Source organism: Exophiala aquamarina (assembly GCF_000709125.1).
Source record: "Exophiala aquamarina CBS 119918 chromosome Unknown aczIA-supercont1.1, whole genome shotgun sequence".
Taxonomy (NCBI): domain Eukaryota; kingdom Fungi; phylum Ascomycota; class Eurotiomycetes; order Chaetothyriales; family Herpotrichiellaceae; genus Exophiala; species Exophiala aquamarina.
Genome location: NW_013550587.1, coordinates 4,529,959 through 4,548,652, shown reverse-complemented (window position 1 = coordinate 4,548,652; position 18,694 = coordinate 4,529,959). Strand labels below are relative to the sequence as shown.

The 18,694-nt window shown below is 50.1% G+C and overlaps 7 protein-coding genes across 7 annotated transcripts; 6 read left to right on the top strand and 1 right to left on the bottom strand.

The window, feature by feature from the left end:
- Positions 1-1,200: 1,200 nt before the first annotated feature.
- A1O9_01604 (adenosylmethionine decarboxylase) lies at positions 1,201-2,768 on the top strand (the record flags this gene model as incomplete). The annotated part of the gene is made up of 2 exons (XM_013410762.1): positions 1,201-1,321; positions 1,372-2,768. The coding sequence occupies 2 exons, from the start codon at positions 1,201-1,203 to the stop codon at positions 2,766-2,768; spliced, it is 1,518 nt and encodes a 505-aa protein (XP_013266216.1).
- Positions 2,769-4,172: 1,404 nt separating this feature from the next.
- On the top strand, positions 4,173-6,395 carry A1O9_01603 (MFS transporter, SP family, general alpha glucoside:H+ symporter; the record flags this gene model as incomplete). The annotated part of the gene is made up of 7 exons (XM_013410761.1): positions 4,173-4,532; positions 4,600-4,890; positions 4,948-5,373; positions 5,428-5,658; positions 5,786-6,017; positions 6,082-6,252; positions 6,322-6,395. The coding sequence occupies 7 exons, from the start codon at positions 4,173-4,175 to the stop codon at positions 6,393-6,395; spliced, it is 1,785 nt and encodes a 594-aa protein (XP_013266215.1).
- Positions 6,396-7,217: 822 nt separating this feature from the next.
- Positions 7,218-9,380, bottom strand: A1O9_01602 (alpha-galactosidase; the record flags this gene model as incomplete). Its single annotated transcript, XM_013410760.1, has 1 exon — positions 7,218-9,380. The coding sequence occupies one exon, from the start codon at positions 9,378-9,380 to the stop codon at positions 7,218-7,220; it is 2,163 nt and encodes a 720-aa protein (XP_013266214.1).
- A 1,433-nt stretch (positions 9,381-10,813) lies between these two features.
- On the top strand, positions 10,814-13,099 carry A1O9_01601 (uncharacterized protein; the record flags this gene model as incomplete). Its single annotated transcript, XM_013410759.1, has 1 exon — positions 10,814-13,099. The coding sequence occupies one exon, from the start codon at positions 10,814-10,816 to the stop codon at positions 13,097-13,099; it is 2,286 nt and encodes a 761-aa protein (XP_013266213.1).
- A 1,032-nt stretch (positions 13,100-14,131) lies between these two features.
- A1O9_01600 (uncharacterized protein) lies at positions 14,132-15,791 on the top strand (the record flags this gene model as incomplete). The annotated part of the gene is made up of 3 exons (XM_013410758.1): positions 14,132-15,026; positions 15,095-15,124; positions 15,187-15,791. The coding sequence occupies 3 exons, from the start codon at positions 14,132-14,134 to the stop codon at positions 15,789-15,791; spliced, it is 1,530 nt and encodes a 509-aa protein (XP_013266212.1).
- Positions 15,792-15,845: 54 nt separating this feature from the next.
- A1O9_01599 (uncharacterized protein) lies at positions 15,846-16,628 on the top strand (the record flags this gene model as incomplete). The annotated part of the gene is made up of 2 exons (XM_013410757.1): positions 15,846-15,943; positions 16,022-16,628. 2 exons carry the CDS (start codon positions 15,846-15,848, stop codon positions 16,626-16,628), a joined length of 705 nt encoding a protein of 234 aa, XP_013266211.1.
- A 438-nt stretch (positions 16,629-17,066) lies between these two features.
- On the top strand, positions 17,067-18,680 carry A1O9_01598 (uncharacterized protein; the record flags this gene model as incomplete). The annotated part of the gene is made up of 3 exons (XM_013410756.1): positions 17,067-17,765; positions 17,861-18,412; positions 18,477-18,680. The coding sequence occupies 3 exons, from the start codon at positions 17,067-17,069 to the stop codon at positions 18,678-18,680; spliced, it is 1,455 nt and encodes a 484-aa protein (XP_013266210.1).
- Between the last annotated feature and the right edge of the window lie 14 nt (positions 18,681-18,694).

Below are 18,694 nucleotides of genomic sequence, written 5' to 3'. Positions count from 1 at the left end.
CGAATCGGCTTCACCACCCGGTTCCTCAGTCCTCACACCGCTCGCTGCTGCGGTGCGTCATCCTTCACCTGAGTGGCCTCTGCTTCGCTTTTCCGGCTGCAGGCTGCAAGGGTGCAAGGGTTCAAGGGTGCCTTGCTCCCTCGTTCCTCTTGTTGCCCTGTTCTCAAGGCCCTACGAAACCCCAACCCAAGCCTGCTCGGCCCTTCAGCTGCCAGCCTGCCACTGCCCCGCCGCGGGAAGCCCAACCCGATCCTAATTCAGCCCAGACCCATCATTATTTTCTTCCCCGAACCAAAAATCTGATCCACCACACAACTGGTGCTGCTTGCCGTGTGCCACTCAATACAAATCTACCTCATTGTTTGCTGTTTTTCGAACAGTATCCCTTCTATTGTCATCCCGATTGTCAGACATCCAGGCCTGGCTACTCATCATACCATTGCTGTTGGATGTACACACTCTTTTGTGTACATTCATCTCACTTGGCTTTTCACCACTGCCTACAACTGCGCTTTGCTGCGTGAATTTTTCAGCTCACCACCAAGCCCCCTTCACAACCTTCGCAATTCTGGCGAACCTACGCAGTACGGCGAGTCTCTGATCTCGTAGGCTGCAATAGCCACCTTTGTTCTGTTCTAGCCTCTTTCAACAACTCTATGAGCCGCAAAGACCTGCTACGCTTCCTATCAAAGCCAGCAAAGTAAGACTTCTCCTGCCCTCGCACGCACGTGTTGCAGTTCTGACTCAAGACAAAGGCCCAGATAACACCTGCTACTTGTGGGAATTTCTGAAATACAAGCATAACATTCTGATCGATCACGTATAAGACCCTCTCTCATCTCGCCTCCTCCAAAACTTCTGCTGTCGATACTCTCACCGGTATCGAACAACCCGAAAAAATCATCCCAAGACTGCCCACAATTCCGTTCGTGCAGGAGATCTTCTTCCTTCTCTCCTCCTCCCGGCCTCCCTAACGACCCTTCAGAAGGGATTTTACTCGACTCGCTATTGCTGCTGGCAAAAGCCAGCCTCCAATATTCCCACAGATAGTGGGCCTTCTCTTCTCAGGCGGACACCGCATTGTTCGTCTGGGCGGCAGATAGTGCTTCACTGAATCGAAAGATCAGTGTTTAATCAACTCCACTGCCCCTATTCCAACTCGCCGGTCAAGAGGACTTGGTCCCATCCTCCGACAAGGATATGGTACATATTGGGATCCCCCAAAATTACACAGCTTCACCCTCAAGCTTGAGTCATACTCCGTCGTTGACCATTAATCGTGAAGTCGCGCTTGATCTTGATTCAAGCAATGCCTTCGAAGGTAAGACAGATTTCCTTCGAGGATTCAAATCAAGTACTCACCAAGTTCAGGTCCTGAGAAATTGCTAGAGGTGTGGTTCAGTCCTGCCGCTCATGACTTACAAGGCTGTTCACAGCCATGTGGGTTGAAGGCTGTTCCTGCTGGAATCTGGAAATCCATGCTTGATCTCGTCAACTGCAAAGTTCTATCAATCATCGAGTCCGATGATGTTGATGCATATTTACTCTCCGAATCGAGCATGTTTGTCTTCCCTCACAAGCTTATTTTGAAAACTTGCGGTACGACCACCTTGCTCTGTGGTTTGCCGCGGATTCTGGAGATTGCAACCCTTTTTGGTGGCTTTGAACGCTCAACTGCCCCACCATCTCGTGGAATCGCTGTCGCTGCTGCTCCATATCGCGTCTTCTACAGTCGCAAAAATTTCCTCTTCCCTGACCGCCAACATGGTCCCCATAGAAGCTGGCGTGATGAGGTCCATACTCTAGATAAGCTTTTTGTGGGAGGAAGTGCATATATGATCGGCAAGATGAATGGCGAGCACTGGTATCTTTATCTAACCGAACCACATACCATATTAACACCGCCTGCTAGTCCTCAAAGCATGGACAGCCCAATCACCGAGACAAAAGAATTGAAGCTCCCTTCGTCTTTGGTTCTCGATCGTGGACCTAAGGTCTGCGAAGGGGAAGATGAGACACTTGAAGTACTCATGACTGATCTGGACGAGGACAATGCCCAGCAATTCTACCTTGACCATGCGAGTGCGGTCGCAGAGGATCAGTGGAGAGGCTCTCAAAGAAGTGAAGATGATCATGTGGATATTTTCAGCAGTACTTCATCTGAAGCAGGTGACTTTTCCGTCAAGGACGAAGCGTTCCCAGAAGAACTCACGACTGAGGGCCATGCTCTTGGTACTGTGGTTTCCGAAGCCTGTGGACTCTCAGGTGTCTATCCCCGAGAACACTACCCGGATTCGCGTGTCGATGCATATCTGTTCACTCCATGCGGCTTCTCCGCCAACGGCGTCATCCCTGCCCCGGATGGCGAGCAAGGCACTCACTATTTTACTGTCCATGTTACACCTGAACCCATTTGCTCTTATGCGTCCTTCGAAACCAATGTCCCTGTTGGTCAGAAGGGCCGAGAGACCGTCGAGATCGTCCAGCACGTCGTGGACATCTTCAAACCCGGGCGATTCTCGGTGACTCTCTTTGAAGCCAAAAGCTCATTTGAAGAGCAAAATGCAGCTGGTCACGATGCATTGGCAGAGATGAAAATGTTGGAGCGGCAGATTGCACGTCGGACTGCCAAGATGGATCACATCAAGGGCTATCGTCGCGTTGATCGCATAGTCCATGACCTCGATGGATATGACTTGGTGTTCCGCTACTATGAACGCCATGACTGGAAGGGTGGTGCTCCCCGTATTGGCGAGAGGGCTTTCTGATCGGCTTTCCTGCGGCGTAAAGCCGCTCGGTCTAGAGAGCAACGTGGCGACTGACGGTACTCATGATGATGAGTGATGACGACTTCCCTATTGCAAAGTCACTGATTCGCGTTCTGGTTTCTGCACAACTTCCACTCCTTTGAGCCGTAGGCTAGTTTGATTGTGCCCCACGTGGTTGCACAATTAGTGACCAATAGAACACGACCTTTCTCCGAGGCCTTGGCCTGAACTCAGTCACAGATTGTCGTCCCAGCATAACTCCTCTGGGTGCTAGCAAGTTCTTAGGCAGCAGTCCTGGGAGGTACTTGACCTCTATAATGCGGGAAGGCATTGGGCGTGGCGGCTTTAAACTCCTTCGGCGTGGGACGCTTGGCAACGATAATGCCAAGCCAACTATATCGATCTCGGAGTATATCCCAAAATATGGAGCCGTTGGTTGATAAGTTGATAAGTTGATAACCCAGCCTGATACTGTATGTTTCCGTCCTCCATACGGTCGCTTAACTTAAACAAGGCACGGCAAGCATCCTGGCTAAGACTAGCTAGCATTTGGCGATCCCAGCCCCCCCAGGTTATTGAGCCAACAATCTACTTCGTCCAGTAATGATTTAACCGACGGAGTTTCAAATTACCTTAAGCAATGTCCTTTCTCCGGAGTGGTGATCGTCTCTCTAGTATTGTCCTGTGAATAATCATTCGGAATTTTTTGTTTTACGTTTTTGACACGAAGCTACTCCGCACCCACACGCAGATGTCAAGAGTCCTTGGCTAGAGCCCTTCTCATGAAAGTGAATTTAGCTAGGTATCTGCAAGTGCGAAGTACAGAAGAAAAAGGAATATCCATACTGAAGTGCCTTCGTAGGGAGCTTGATTTGATTGCCTGATACTGTAGGTCATTCTTGTGGTCGGCAATACGGGTACTATAGTTTGCACTCGCGAGATGACATTTCTCCCATCAGTAAAGCTCATCCTCATCCATTGTAGAGTACGATTCCTCTAGAATTATCAAGCGAAACTTTGCTCACGGCTATCCACAGTGAATCGGTCTTCGGCCAATTTCTTTGCTCGCACTTGAGGGCTCCTGTCGCTTCCAGCTATCTCGTCATACTACCTCCGTATTCTGTTCGGCTCGAAATTAGGATCTCACCACTCGATAATTCCAGAAGCGGGCTCCCGGCCGTGCATAAGCACTTCATATACCCGCCATCCACTTCAATCCCGTTCACTAAAAGCCTGAAAGGCTACCTGGTTGTCGGAAATTACCACCTTCTCCGGCTCTATGACTCCTACAGTCTTACAGGTTATCCCAATAACCCGGCGGTTCAATTCTGCACTCGCTTGAAATGCTTTTGCGGGGTTGCAGCGCCCAAGGGGGCTACATCCTCTTGTTAGCCAGCTCCCCACATGGTCTGGGGTGCCGCGTGCCAGATCTTCGGGGCCAGTCTTAAAAAGCCTTTTATGCCCATGTTGTCTGATTGCTATCATGCTTTTCAATATACGATCATCCAACCGATTTTTGGGACTTCAGACATCATCGGCGTGCCAAAAATGGAGACTGAAAAGATCGTCCCAACTGAGCGGGAGCTCAAGAACTTCGAACTGAGCAATCCAGAGACAATCACCCTCATCCAGAAAGCACAGGAGAGCGATGCTGCCGACCGCCAGTTGACCATCCCTCAAGCTTTGAAAAAGTACAAGAAAGCCGTTTTCTGGAGCTGCTTACTCTCAACTGCTCTGATCATGGAAGGCTATGACGTCGTCATTGTACGATTTCGCTTTCCCTCCCTTTCTCCCTGAGAGAGCCCTGGCGATGACGCTGACTCATACCCAGATCAACTCATTCTTCGGGCAAACTCAATTCAGAGAGCGTTTTGGAACCTTTGACGACAAATCAGGTAAAAAGATCATCACCCCAGCATGGCAGTCGGGTCTTGCGAATTCAGCCTTGGTGGGCCAGCTGGCAGGTCTTGCTGCCACCTCCTTCGCTCAGGATCGCTTTGGGTGTCGGCCTACATATTTGTTCTTTATGGCTTGGATGTGCGCGGTCATCTTTATTGCTGTCTTTGCTCCTTCTCTCTCCGTTTTGGCCTTTGGCGAGGCGATGAGCGGTATTTCATGGGGAGTGTTCCAGGCAAGGACTGGAGCCCGAAGCTGCCGAAATCTTTACTGATGAATCTAGACACTCACTACGACATATGCCTGTGAAATCGCACCAACAGTGCTACGCCCCTTCCTTACCGCCTACGTCGCCCTCTGCTGGGGATGCGGGATCCTCCTTTCAGCTGGTGTCCTGAGGGCGGTTGCCGGCCTTGAAGGGGACTTAGGGTGGCGCCTGCCATTCTGCCTCCAATGGTGCTGGCCCTTACCACTGCTCATCGGGTGTTATTTTGCCCCTGAATCTCCATGGAATGCAGTGAGACGAAACAAGCTTGAGCTCGCAAAGAAGTCTTTAATGAGCCTTCGCTCAGACAGCACAACAAAGGAGCAGGAGGTGGAGGCCACACTTGCATATATCCGCCACACAACTGAGATAGAGAAAGCCGAGATGGAGAGCGCAAATTTCTTAGAATGCTTCAAGGGCACGAATTTGCGCCGAACTGAAATCGTAAGTCTATTCAGGGTTATCCTAGGGTCCAGGACGCTAACCATCAATCTGCAGAACTGCATGACATGGGCATCGCAGGTTCTCGATGGCAACCCATTGACCAGCTACGCGGTCGTCTTCCTCGAGGCAGCAGGATTCTCGGAGATTCAAACATTCGACATCAATATATCTATCTGCGCATGTTTTGTGATTGGCGTGCTCATCTGCTATCTTATTTTCCCTTTCTTCGGCAGAAAAACTATCTATCTGTCGGGTCTTTCGGCAATGTGTGTCATTCTGATTACAGTAAGTTGACATTCTGCGTAACCTCTTTCATTCTACCAACAGTCTCTCTCCGATAAAATTACTGGGGACCCGTGTTCTCGCTTTATAAACGTTGAATGTATAGGCTGACTTTGCTCGTGACATAAAGATTGGTGGACTCGGTTTCGGAAGTGGCCACGATGCGCAACTCGCCATTGGAATTCTACTGGTCATCTGTACTCTAGTCAACACAATTTGCATGGGACCAACCTGTTACCCCATCGTGGCTGAGACGCCATCCGGTCGACTGAGATACAAGACTATCGCTATCGGTCGATTCGCATACAATATTATTCAGATTATACAAAACACTATCACACCACGCATGTTGTCCGCCAGCGGTAAGTCTCTAACTCCACACCATTTTCAATCTCTTTGAGGCTGATCAACATTTTTACCCTACAGCATGGAACTGGGGTGCCAAATCCGGTCTGTTCTGGGCAGGCACTAACCTGCTCTGCATCATCTGGTGTTTCTTTCGTCTCCCTGAGACAAAAGACCGTACATTCGGCGAGATCGACCTGCTTTTTGAGCACAAAGTCCCCGCGAGGAAGTGGAAGTCAACTAAAGTCGATCGTAAGTTTCATGCCGACCCCAACCACCGAATACCCTAAGTCGGCTACTAATCAAATCTTTCTCGAACAGAATTCGCCCATGGTGCTATATTCGACGCCAAGGCTGAAGGAGCTGGCCAGGGTGCAACTTACCATATGGACTAGGTAGTTGAAGCTTGTCTGAGATGGCAGTGGCACTATTTCGTCGCTGATCAGAAGTTGTGTCCCTGGTTGGTTCACACAAGTTTCTCGCTTGCCAAATACCTAAGGACTGCATGCATCTTATGTTAGAGCAGAGAGCGCAAAACAAAGCCATCAATGCGCTTTTGGATCCTCTCAAAAAGGTCAACCTTTCTGCGATACTCGCCTGCAACGGAAGGTCCTCTCTTTTGCCATGTTCCATTCTGTCTATAGGATTACCCTATTGAAGATGTCTCGCGACCTGCTCTTGTCATATGGTGGCTCCGGCGTGTCCGAGACATCTAGTGCGCAATGTCAAGTGGTTCATGCGGTGGAAATTCCGAACTTGCTATTCCTTTGGTCGTGATGTGGGAATAATACGCAACCATGTAGAATTGATACATCAAACATCCTACTATGTTCGACTTGAACCCACCAAGATAACCAGGAACCCTCGTCACCCCTACCTTCGCCGCAACTTCCATCAAATCCTCAGAAAGACAAATTTATGTCGATCCGACCCGGTCAAACTCCGCTCACGTACAGACGTCGGGTATAAGTAGGAGGGATTAAATGATCAGATGTTCTTGTCGACGACTGAAATCGTGCGCGGCATACAACTGCCATTTCAACGGAGGCCCTGTAGGCCAAGGATGGGTGATGGAGCATATGTGAAAGTATTTGTGTGATTTCATTAGGAGATTTGCTCATATGATGCCCTGTCAGGGATGTGTTTAGGGCTTGATTTTGTTGTGTGATAACGCCTAGTTTGTCTGCCAAAGCCTCGCTATGCTATGCTATGCTATGCTACGTTGTTTGTCGCTCGTTGATTCTCAACAATCGCGCGCAAACGGTGGAGGCAAGATTGACCTGCAGCAGGCTCTCTTCAGCATCCCAGCTCATATCTATCTCGAAGCCTAGCGGGTACAGGAAGTCTACCGTCACAGTAGACTCCTTGGCAATGCCCGAGATCGGTAAAGAGCATGACGAGTCGCCACCGCGACGCCACACTGCTATATACCGACACCCCGGTGCCTTGAGTCCCATAGCCAGCCAATCGTCATGCCACTTCGGCAGTCCCAGCGGCCAGAATGGCGTCGCGTCTTTGATGTCGTGTCGGATGGTCTTGTAGATGTCCATGCCTTCGCGGATGAGGGCGAGCTGGTGTTCGCTGAGCTTATGCAGTGCACCGCTTAGGTGTACGCGGCCCATCAGGCTGTTGACGACGGTCAGTGCGTTGATCTCGTCGCTCCAGTCGGGCTGCGGGTATGCCCAGGAAGCGCTCTGTTCTGGCGTCACCGCCGTGGCGATCGCGGCTGACACGGCGGCGTAGCGGACTGGATCTTGCTGGTCGCTTGTGGATTGGATGGGATGGATGGCGAGCATGGCGTAGTCCAGCCGTTGTCCTCCGCTTGAGCAGGTTTCAATGACTAGCTCTGGATGGCGGTTGAAGATACCTTGGATCCAGTCCAGGTAGGCGCGGTTATGCTTCAGCAGCCCGGCGCCGGAGCTGAATGCGTTGGCGTCCGTTCCATTGGCGACATCGATATTGTAGTCGAACTTGAAGTATCCGATCCCATGTTCGAGAATAAGGTTGTCAATGATCTTGTCCATCCTCGCTATAACCGCCGGACAGCTGTAGTCGAGCTGGTATCTCTGTTTTTCCACAACGCGCTTGCCATTTTCCTGAAAGAAGGCTTCTGGGGGCAATTCGGATACGGCCTTGCTGCGAACGCCCATGACCTCGGGTTCGACCCATACACCTGGAATTACACCGGCAGCCCTGATAGTGTCGATGAGAGACTTGAAGCCGGATGGGAATCGTCTCGTAGAAGGCTCCCACTCGCCCACGCTGGGCCACCAATCGGTCTCGTCTGCATACCAGCCCGCATCAATGACGAAATATTCGGCACCAGCAGATACGGCTGGTTGGATGAGCGACTTGACCTTCTCTTCGTCCGGGTCACCCATGAGACAGTTCATGTAGTCGTTGAAGATGATCGGAAGAGTTTCGTTGTCGGGGTGTTTCCGACGTATCTTCCGTCGATAGGTTGTCAAAGCCCCAAAGGCCGCGTCAATTCCGTCATAGACGTGAACAAGTGCCGCGGGCACTGTCGTGAAACTCTGGCCAGGCCGAAGGCATTCTTTCCAAGCGTGGTTGTAGTTTGTTGGGCCACTTACAGCGACGTATATGTCGTCGTTAAAGTCCCCCAGTTCCCATCTCCAGGAACCGTTGTTCTCGACCTGCCACAGCCACGTCTCTTTTCCTTGCTTTCGCTTCAACATTCCCATTGGCAGCATGCCACCGGTCGAGAAACTGCCACTGTTGGACAGTGAGTGGGTGATATGGCTGGCTAAATGTCCTTGGTTCAGTTCATAGAGGCCGATGGTGTCCAACCCGATGCTGGGAAGGTCGTGGTCATGCCACTGGGCTTCTCGGAACCAGGTATTCGTCGCGCTTGACTCCACAAACTCGTGCCACCATTCACGAGTATGTCCAGTCAATGACCCAGTCAGTCCTCCCATCACGAGCGAGGTGACCTGGGAAACCACTATGTCTTCGTCTCCATCATTACGCACGGTAGCAAAGGAACGTAAGGTTGGCGTCCCATGGTACGCGACAAGAGTCGCCGTTACAGTGAGCTTCGTGACATCGTCGTAGGAGATGATTTCTAGCGTTCGCTGCTCTGGACTTTCAGATTCTCGATGCGATTTGTACTTGAGACGTGATGTGACGGAACCGCACACGAGAGTTTTGGAGCTTTTGTGCTCGCCAGTGCCATGTCCCGCAAGCCGTATGTCGGTCAATGGAAGAGAGCCGTCGAGAAGTCGATTGCCCTTTATGACTGTGGGCGCCGGTTTGTCGCCTGCAGGTCGTACCTCCTTTAATCGCACAACTTGGTCTGAGTCGATGCCTATGACAACAAGCAATGCATCTGTTCCAAAGCGGATTTCTTGAACTCCGGCCATTCTGAAGGCCCGTTGGGTTTCACGATGAGATTCAGTTGTGACACCCCATTGAATGTCTTTGTTGACAGAATCCTTTGCGTGTTATAGAATCATCGGTTGTTGGTCTCTAAATGTTGGAGGGGGTTTCCGGCGTGTTTTCCACACCCGAGACTAAAAGTGATCATTATGCATTCGCTAGGGGCATAATTACCATAATACCGACGGGCCATTCCATTTGCAGGATCTGCACCTCAGTGACCTGCCCACCCCCATACGGCCTTTGCCGCCGATAGCTAGCTACATAAGGTAAGCGTGTGGTGGATAGCTGTTGGTTATACGACTATTTGGTATATTATGCCTCGCTTTTCAACTTTGTCCGGCTGCCCTCGAAAAAGCATCGTTAAATGATCTGTGCAGAAGTTTTTCGTGCCTCAGGTACCGATTGGAATCGTCAAAGTAGCATCGGATTGACGAGGGCCCGGAAAATAGACCGTCTAAATTTCCACAATACTCAATCCCGATCTCTGCCTCCAGGCCAGCATTAGGATCATCATTACTCCAAAATGATTCTGGCTCCAAGATTCAAATAGGATCTCTTGAGAGCCTAAATCTCCTCTGCGGGAGCGCAATCCAGCCGATAATACTTGGTCAGCTTGTATGTCCCCGTGTTTGACCATTTACCGCTTGTGGACTTGGGAACAGTTACAGGAATCGTCCATGCTTGCTCGACAACCTAACCTAGGTAGTTTCTGTTGAAAGTTTCTGAAGGATCATGAGCATTCCAGATGCAAGCAGTCTGCCCTCGGAGCCAAGGAATGTGACTAGCCTGAGGTAGAAAGTTACCGGTGTAGCCTCAGTGGTCAAACCGAGCCTTTGAGTCGGTACATACGAAGCTCCCCAGGTAGCCATGTATATACCTAGGCTAACGACATAGAATGTAGATCCTGCTGTTAGAAGATTAGCGCCGGCTAAATCCAGTGCAAGGCTCAACCCCCGCATCATGCGGGGTGATTTATCCGGGATCATAAATCACGTGCTGTGGGCGCTTGAAGCTTATCCTTTTTGAGGTATGAGCAATAGGACTTCGCGTCTCGAAGCATTGAGGAGGCCCTTCATCTGTGATGATTCTTATGATGAGCTGGTTGATGAGCTGGATAAATTCCGCTCCACTCTCACAAAACCTAGTTCTGGGTGCATTGTCAAGCACACCGGCAGTTTCTCCTTCCCTAGAAGGTCCTGGGTGATCATTGATCAGTCGCTTGTTTTGCAGGATCTCTTGCTGAGGTAAGTGCAAAGATTTATTTCGGCTGTTCTTTGTCAACATAGCTCTGGCGGCTCAATTCTGAGCATTCTCTTGCATGATATTTCCAGCTGGGTGGGAATGAACTATTGAAAAGGCAGCTTGCTCACCTCTAGTTGATGACTTCCTACTGCCGAAATTTGAACCAACAAAAATGGCAGCTTCAATGGTGGTTGTCTTGTTGATGTTGCTGGTGTGCCCATTACGTGCACAACAGTATCCGGACTGTGCCAATGGCCCTCTTTCAAACAACTCAGTCTGCGACACTTCGTTGCCAGCGAAGGAACGAGCCCGAGCGCTGATTGACGCAATGACGGTGCAAGAAAAACTCAACCTCACGCACAACAACTCTCCAGGGGTACGGAGACTTGGCTTACCACCCTACAATTGGTGGGGTGAGGCTCTCCATGGAGTTGCTGCAGCACCAGGGGTCCAATTCGCTAGCTCTGGAAATTGGTCCTACGCGACTTCTTTCCCACAGCCCATCTCGATGGCATCATCTTTCGATGACGACCTATTCTATGCAATTGGGACTGTGATTAGCACTGAGGCAAGAGCATTCAACAACGCAAATCGATCTGGTCTTGATTATTGGACGCCAAATATCAATCCTTTCCGCGACCCGCGATGGGGTCGTGGTCAAGAAACACCAGGAGAGGATACATATTTGGTCAAGCGATACATCGACACTATTGTGACTAGCATGCAAGGTGGTCGCAATCCTAAGTCCTATAAGATTATCGCGACATGTAAGCACTACACAGCGTACGATCTGGAGGGATGGGAAGGAAACACCCGTTATGGTTTTGATGCAATCGTCAACCCCCAGGACCTCAGCGAATACTACATGCAACCATTTCAGCAGTGTGCAAGGGATACCAAGGTTGCCTCGATCATGTGTTCTTACAATGCCATCAACGGTGTGCCTGCATGCGCAAACTCGTACACCATACAATCCGTTCTCCGGGGTCACTGGAACTGGACTGCCGATGAAAATTACATCACTTCTGATTGCACTGCCATTCAGAACATGTTCACAGATCATCGTGCGTTCGATACAAGGCAGCAGACGGTGGCAGCAGCATTGAATGCCGGCGTTGATGTCGATTGCGGATACTACAATCCCACTTTTTTGCCCTCCGCATATTCAATGGGTCTTGTAGAGGAGTCGATACTAGACCGATCACTCTTGCGTCTATATTCAGGTTTGGTGAAAGCAGGGTACTTCGACCCACCGGAATCACCTTGGAGATCAGTGGGATGGGCAAACGTCTCTACACCAGAAGCGGAAGATCTCGCGCTGAAGGTAGCCGCGGAAGGTATTGTTCTACTCAAAAATGACGGTACACTCCCCCTGGCTCCTACGGACCGTAACATGACCCTTCTCCTCGCTGGGGGCTGGATCAACGCCACGACACAGCTACAAGGGAATTACGCCGGCCCAGCGAGGACATTGATTTCCCCTTGGATGGCTCTTCAAAATGTATCGAATGTCAACCTCGTCGTCGTAAAGTGGTTTGAAAATCCTACATTACGCGCTATTGAGGCTCAGGCAGATGCAATCCTGTGGATCGACTCTACAACTGAAGGTGCAGACGAAGGACAAGACCGCAATACCATCAGATGGGATGCCATGCAGGTTGATGCTGTCCAGACACTGGCTACACTGGGTCGGCCGCTTGTTGTGGCGCACATGGGAGAACAGGTCGACGATTCCGCACTCCTCAACAACCCGAATGTCAGCGCCTTGGTCTGGGCTGGCTATCCTGGCATGATGGGAGGTCAAGCACTCATCAATATCATAACTGGCAAGTCAGTACCAGCAGGCAGATTGCCCATCACGCAATATCCAGCTCACTATGTACACCAAGTACCAATGACAGACATGAGTTTGCGTCCTAACCCACAAACTGGTAACCCTGGCCGGACGTACAAATGGTTTGACAATGCCACGGTTGAGTTTGGGTATGGATTGCACTACACCAACTTCTCCACTGTCATCAATACACCTCCAAACTCATCCTTTGATATCCAGGCCCTTGTATCCGCTTGCGATTTTGCCACCTATGGCCACGTTGACCAGTGTCCGTTTCACGCCTCCGGTACCAGATCCTCCTCGCTGTCAGTCAATGTCACCAACAGCGGCAGCACAGGCTCTGACTTTATTACTCTTGCGTTCATTTCTGGGGAGTACGGCCCTGAGCCCCGTCCACTGAAGTCTCTGGTTGCTTACCAGAGAGTATTTGGTATCCAACCTGGAGATTCGCAGGTAGCGAGCCTCAATCTTACACTGGGCTCATTGTCAAGGTACGACGAGAGTGGAAATCAGATACTATATCCTGGTAGCTATCGTCTTTTGATAGATGTGCCGACACAGACGCAGTGGGACTTTGTGTTAACTGGGAGTGAATACATGATGGATGAGTGGCCTCAGATGTAGGTCTCCATCTCTAGTAAGTATAGACGAGTAAACTCATTGGCCTGTGTAGTCCATTGGTATGTCCGGCTGCAGAACTTCAAGGTCTGGACATTTTGTTAGGTACTCGATTTACTCCTGCTTTCGGAGTATTGGGCTCGTGAGTTGTAGTCCACACCTAGATTGTGTGCTATGGTGGAATCTAGCTCTTGATGACGTAACGCGACTGGCTTGAACATATGTAATTGTTCGTCATTGGCAACGACGCCTGACTAGATGTCGGTAATGACTAAAAAACCCAACTCCAAGCTCTGCGTACGTTTAAGGACATCATAGATTCTACATTACTATCCCAAGCACTGCAGGCACTCACCCGCGGCGTTTAAAAGATGAGTCCAAATGAAGTCGCCCCTCATGATGATCCAAATGAACTCAGTCTAATCCAGGTACCTGGATAAACCGAAGTCTACGGCTAAAAGGTAGCTCCTCAGCATCTGCTTCCTTTATGGAGCTGAAATGGACCCCGAGCGGATGCAACAATTTATCCTGCGGGGATTTGCAGTGTTGACATCGTCCGACGGCTCGAAAAGTGCTCAAATGTGTACTAGAACCCAAGACGGAGTTATTCTTTAGCTTATGAACACTATGTATATTGTTCGCCGCCCACCGCGTCAAAGGGGAGACAGAACCTGTGTGATAAACAATGAAGGCAGAGTCTGCTAGCCTCAGCGGATCAGTCACAACTACTCACTACTTAGTGGTTTGATCATGGCGAGATCTAGGATAGTTGGTCTTGTTGGTACACTACTACTGCTGTCAAGTCCAGCACAAGCAGCAGTCGGCCAGCCACCCAACTCTTCTTTGTTTCCATCACGTATTTGGGCGTCCGAAGCAGGGCTTAATCTGACGGATGGGTACCCCCTTGGAAATGGGCGACTTGGTGCCATCTCACCTTGCACTGTCCTGCGCGATCACATTACAGTTAATGAGGACTCATACTGGTCGGGTTCACTCCTCCACCGAGTGAATCCGGATGCATTGCAAAGTGTTGCCACAATGCAAGCGCAAGTGCGACAAGGCTACCCTAACCAAGCCCAGATCCTGGGGGGCTTAGGCTACGCTGGAACGCCTGTTTCAACGCGGCATTATGAACCGTTGGGATATATCAATTTATCTCAGAACGTGACAGGGAACATCACAGATTATGAGAGATGGCTGGACCTGGCCGACGCGACAGCCGGAGTATACTTCGTCAATGCCAACATCTCGTACCAGCGCGAATATCTGGCCAGTAATCCTGCCGATATTATTGCTATTCGTTTGAATGCAAGCGAACCTGGTTCCATCAGTTTCAGAATCCACTTCGGTCGGGATGAGGCCTCCCTGAATCGTTGGCAGCAGTATTCATATCCTGTCAACGGCGACACCATGGTCATGGGCAGTACGAGCGGAGGGGCACCAGATTCACCTGGAATAAGTTTCACCGCCGGTGCTAGAATTGTTGCATCAGGAGGGAAAGTCTATACTATTGGAGACTATGTGCTCTGTGAAGGAGCAGATGAGGCTACGGTTTACTTCTCTGCGCATACGACCTTCAGGACACAAGATACCAAGGGTGCGGTGCTGGGCGACCTGGCCGTCTTCACCCCAGCTTCCTACAACCATATCCGCGCTGCACATGTTGCGGACTACAAAGGATACTACGACCGTTTCCAGCTGGATTTTGGCTCCTCGTCAGATAATCAGACAGCTATGTCTACTGTCGAGAGAATGACCGCAGTCAGGCCAAAGAAGTTTGACCCAGAACTAGCCGTGTTGTATTTTCAATATGGAAGATACTTGTTGATTGCAAGCTCGAGGAGCGGAACGCTGCCTCCAAATCTCCAGGGCTTGTGGAATGAGAACTTCGATCCGATGTGGGGTTCAAAATATACCATCAATATTAATCTGCGTAAGTGCTTCCATGCTACGCTGAGCAGTGTGGATTACCGTCGGTTGTTAACACATTTTTTAATATAGAAATGAATTACTGGCCCAGCCTGACAACAGGTAAGCGGAATTGTCTGCTCCACTCACTCTCGCAATGGCTGGATCTGATTTAGAGGTTTTAGGTCTTGATGACTTGGTCGGTCCGTTGAATGACCTGATAAGAACCATGACGGACCAAGGAAGATATGTTGCCAAAGAAATGTACAATTGCTCTGGGACTGTTTCTCATCATAATGTCGATCTATGGGGAGATTCTGCTCCTCAAGATAACTATCTCTCCTCCACATTTTGGCCAATGGGAGCTACTTGGCTTGCCACACACGTCATTGAACATTATCGCTTCACCGGTGACAAGGCAATGTTGCAAAACATGTACCAGGATCTCAAGCTAAACGCACAGTTTGCACTTGAATTCTTGACCCCTTGGGATGATTACATGGTCACCAATCCATCACTGTCGCCTGAGAACATTTATTATGCTCCCAACGCTACTAAGCAGCAAGTAGCGATCGCGGCTGGGCCAACAATCGATAATACCTTGCTATGGGAGCTGTTTGGTTTCATTTTGGAGGCTCAGGCGGAACTAGGTATCACCAACGACACCGAATTTGCAAACCAAGTTACGGCTATGAGGGCGAAGCTGCCTCCGTTGAGATTAAATCAATACAATGGCATCGCAGAATGGATGGAAGACTTTGAGGAGGCAAGTATCTTCCGTGCTACTTGAAACACCCAAGGAACAGACAGTTAACTCGAACAGGCATTACCGGGAAATGGCCACATGTCGCACCTTGTCGGCCTCTATCCTATTCCACACATTACGGCATCCAATTCCACAACGTTCAACGCTGCCCTTACGAGCCTGCGACACCGGCTTGAGTAAGTTTGACCTTCCATCACTAGAAATTGTTATCACTTTGTTGTTGTCGTTGCGCGACTGACTGTGTTATCTCGCAGTAACGGCGGCGGTAGTTGTGGCTGGCCTCGTGCCTGGACAGTTTCTCTTGCTGCAAGAACCTTTGCCACAGATGTTGTGCATGATTACTTCACGGATCAGCTTTGGAACTGTACTTTCAACACTTCCTTACTAAACCAGGGCTACCCGGCAGCATTCCAAATTGATGGTAACTTTGGCACCACAGCTGGTGTTGTGGAAGCGTTGCTCCAGAGCCATGAAAGTATATCGATTGTGAACGGCACCGGCAACAGCACCGGCACTGGATTGCGACCTGCCTATACTGGTGACCTTAACAAGGCTGTCCTGATCCGACTGTTGCCAGCTCTTCCGCCAGCCTGGGGTGCTAATGGAGGCGGGTCAGTCTCGGGCCTCATGGCCCGAGGAGGATTCGGGGTCAACATGAGTTGGTCCGACAAGGGACAATTGACTGGGGCCACTATCACCTCGAACCTGGGCCAGGAGGCATATGTGACTCTGGGAAAAGCTGCTATTGGTAGCTCCGACAGCGAGAACGCGACATCGATCAGGATTGCAGGTGGGGAACCTGGAAAGTTTGTGCACCTTAACACCGTGCAAGGTATGACTTATAATGTCACTCTTGCCTAAAAGTAGTGGCGATGGAGTCACCATCAAAATGTATATACCATGGTAGATCCACGCTAAAACGATCAATTTTTGCAATGCTGTGAAGAGAGCGGCTCATGGAGCATTCTGATCGCATAATGTTATGCTAATTTGAGGAATCCATATGCAAAGATGTGATCCACATCAATCTAACTAGAATGACGTTATTGTTGTCTGTCTAGAGGCTTACGGCTTACTCCCTGAGTTAAGGCTAGTCTCGCCTTTCCTGAACCCTAGCAACGCCATCCTGTGTGGTCGGAACCGAGGTACCGTGTCCCAAGTCCCACTTGTGGAAATATATTAGTAAAATCCTTTGTGTAAAGGTATTTTCGTCTTGCGGGGACTTGTCAATGTTTAAAGAGGTCCAATTCTCGGAACGCTGTCAAGGCTTTCTCTGACTTTCACGTGTGCCCTCAGAGCATGGCTGAGATACTGCCTACTCAGGAAGACCCACAGGATTCAGCAGCTTTAGCGACCGTCGCTTCGAAGAATGAGGAGAAGCTCGAGAGTGAGCTGCCGAGCCAAGTTACCCTGACCGACCAAGTAAGAATCTGGCAACTGGTTTACCGCGTGTCGATAATTACGCCTGAGGTCTACTCGCATCAATATCCTGGCCGTGGGACCGAAGTCGAGCCTTATATCGTTGATTTCATCCATGATGACCCTCTTAATCCATACAATTGGGCAACATGGCGGAGGTGGATCTTCCTATCGGTCGTCGCAGTCTCAACATTAGCCGTCTCTTTTTGCACCTCAGCCTACCTTAGTGCATTGCCTCAACTCCGAGAACAGTTCCATGTCTCTGACTTGGTCATCACGCTGGGTCTATCCCTTTTTATCTTGGGTTTCGCTCTTGGCCCTCTGGCTTGGGGACCATTGAGTGAAGAGTATGGCCGACAACCTCTTTACTTCATCACCTATACTATTTTGACCGCCTTGAACATCGGTGTGGCGACCGCAAAGTCGATGCCAATCTTACTTGTGCTCCGATTCTTTGCTGGTGCTTTTGGAGCTTCGCCGTTGACTAATTCAGGAGGAGTCATCGCCGACATGTTCGTCTCGGAGCAACGCGGCGTTGGTATCGCTGCATGGTCGGCTTGTGCATTCATTGGTCCAGCTGTAAGTCTCGATCCTTTCTCGTCGTACAAAAGCCAGTGAGCACAATTCTGCTGGTCTTTAATGCAATTCTGGTGCGCTAATGGTGACTTCATTAGATCGGGCCTATTGTTTCGATGTTTGTCGCCTCTGAGGCTGGATGGCGCTGGGTCATGTGGGTCATGACACTCTTTGCTGGAACGATGTGGATCGTTGGCTCTCTGGTGGTTCCCGAAACTTATGCTCCGGTGATACTGCGCCGGCGGAGCCAGAAATTGACCAGGTTAACTGGCAAATTACACATCTCGATATATGAGAGCAAATCGGGCCATAAGGCGGGGACAATAGAAAAGATCCGCAAAGTGCTCTTCAGACCATGGGCATTCCTGATATATGAGCCAATTGTGTTGCTCATCTCAGTCTACATGGCTATCCTGTACGCGACATTGTTCATGATGCTAGGAGCATTTCCGATCGTTTTTGCAGAGACCAGGGGCTGGGCACAGGGCGTCAGCGGTCTGCCTTTTATCGGCATTTGCATTGGGATGATCAGCGGTGCTCTTCATACTATTTACGACAACAAGCGCTATCTCAAAGCCATCGCCAAACCAGAGAATTTGGTGCCCGAGGCAAGGCTACCGCCTGCGTTGATCGGCGCGATAATTACACCAGTAAGCTCGAGCCTATTCATTTTGCCCCTCGTATCCAAAAGTTCGCTGACACAGAGGATCTCAGATTGGTATGTTCTGGTTCGCTTGGACCAATTTCCCCAGCATACACTGGATAGTATGCATCTTCGGCATTGTCATCTTCTGCCACGGGTCTGTGCTGGTGTTTCTATCTGGCATGAACTACCTGATCGATTCTTACACTGTTTTTGCGGCGTCCGTTCTAGCAGCGAATGCTCTCCTACGAGCAGTCCTAGCTGCAGCCTTGTAAGTCGTCGAGTTTCG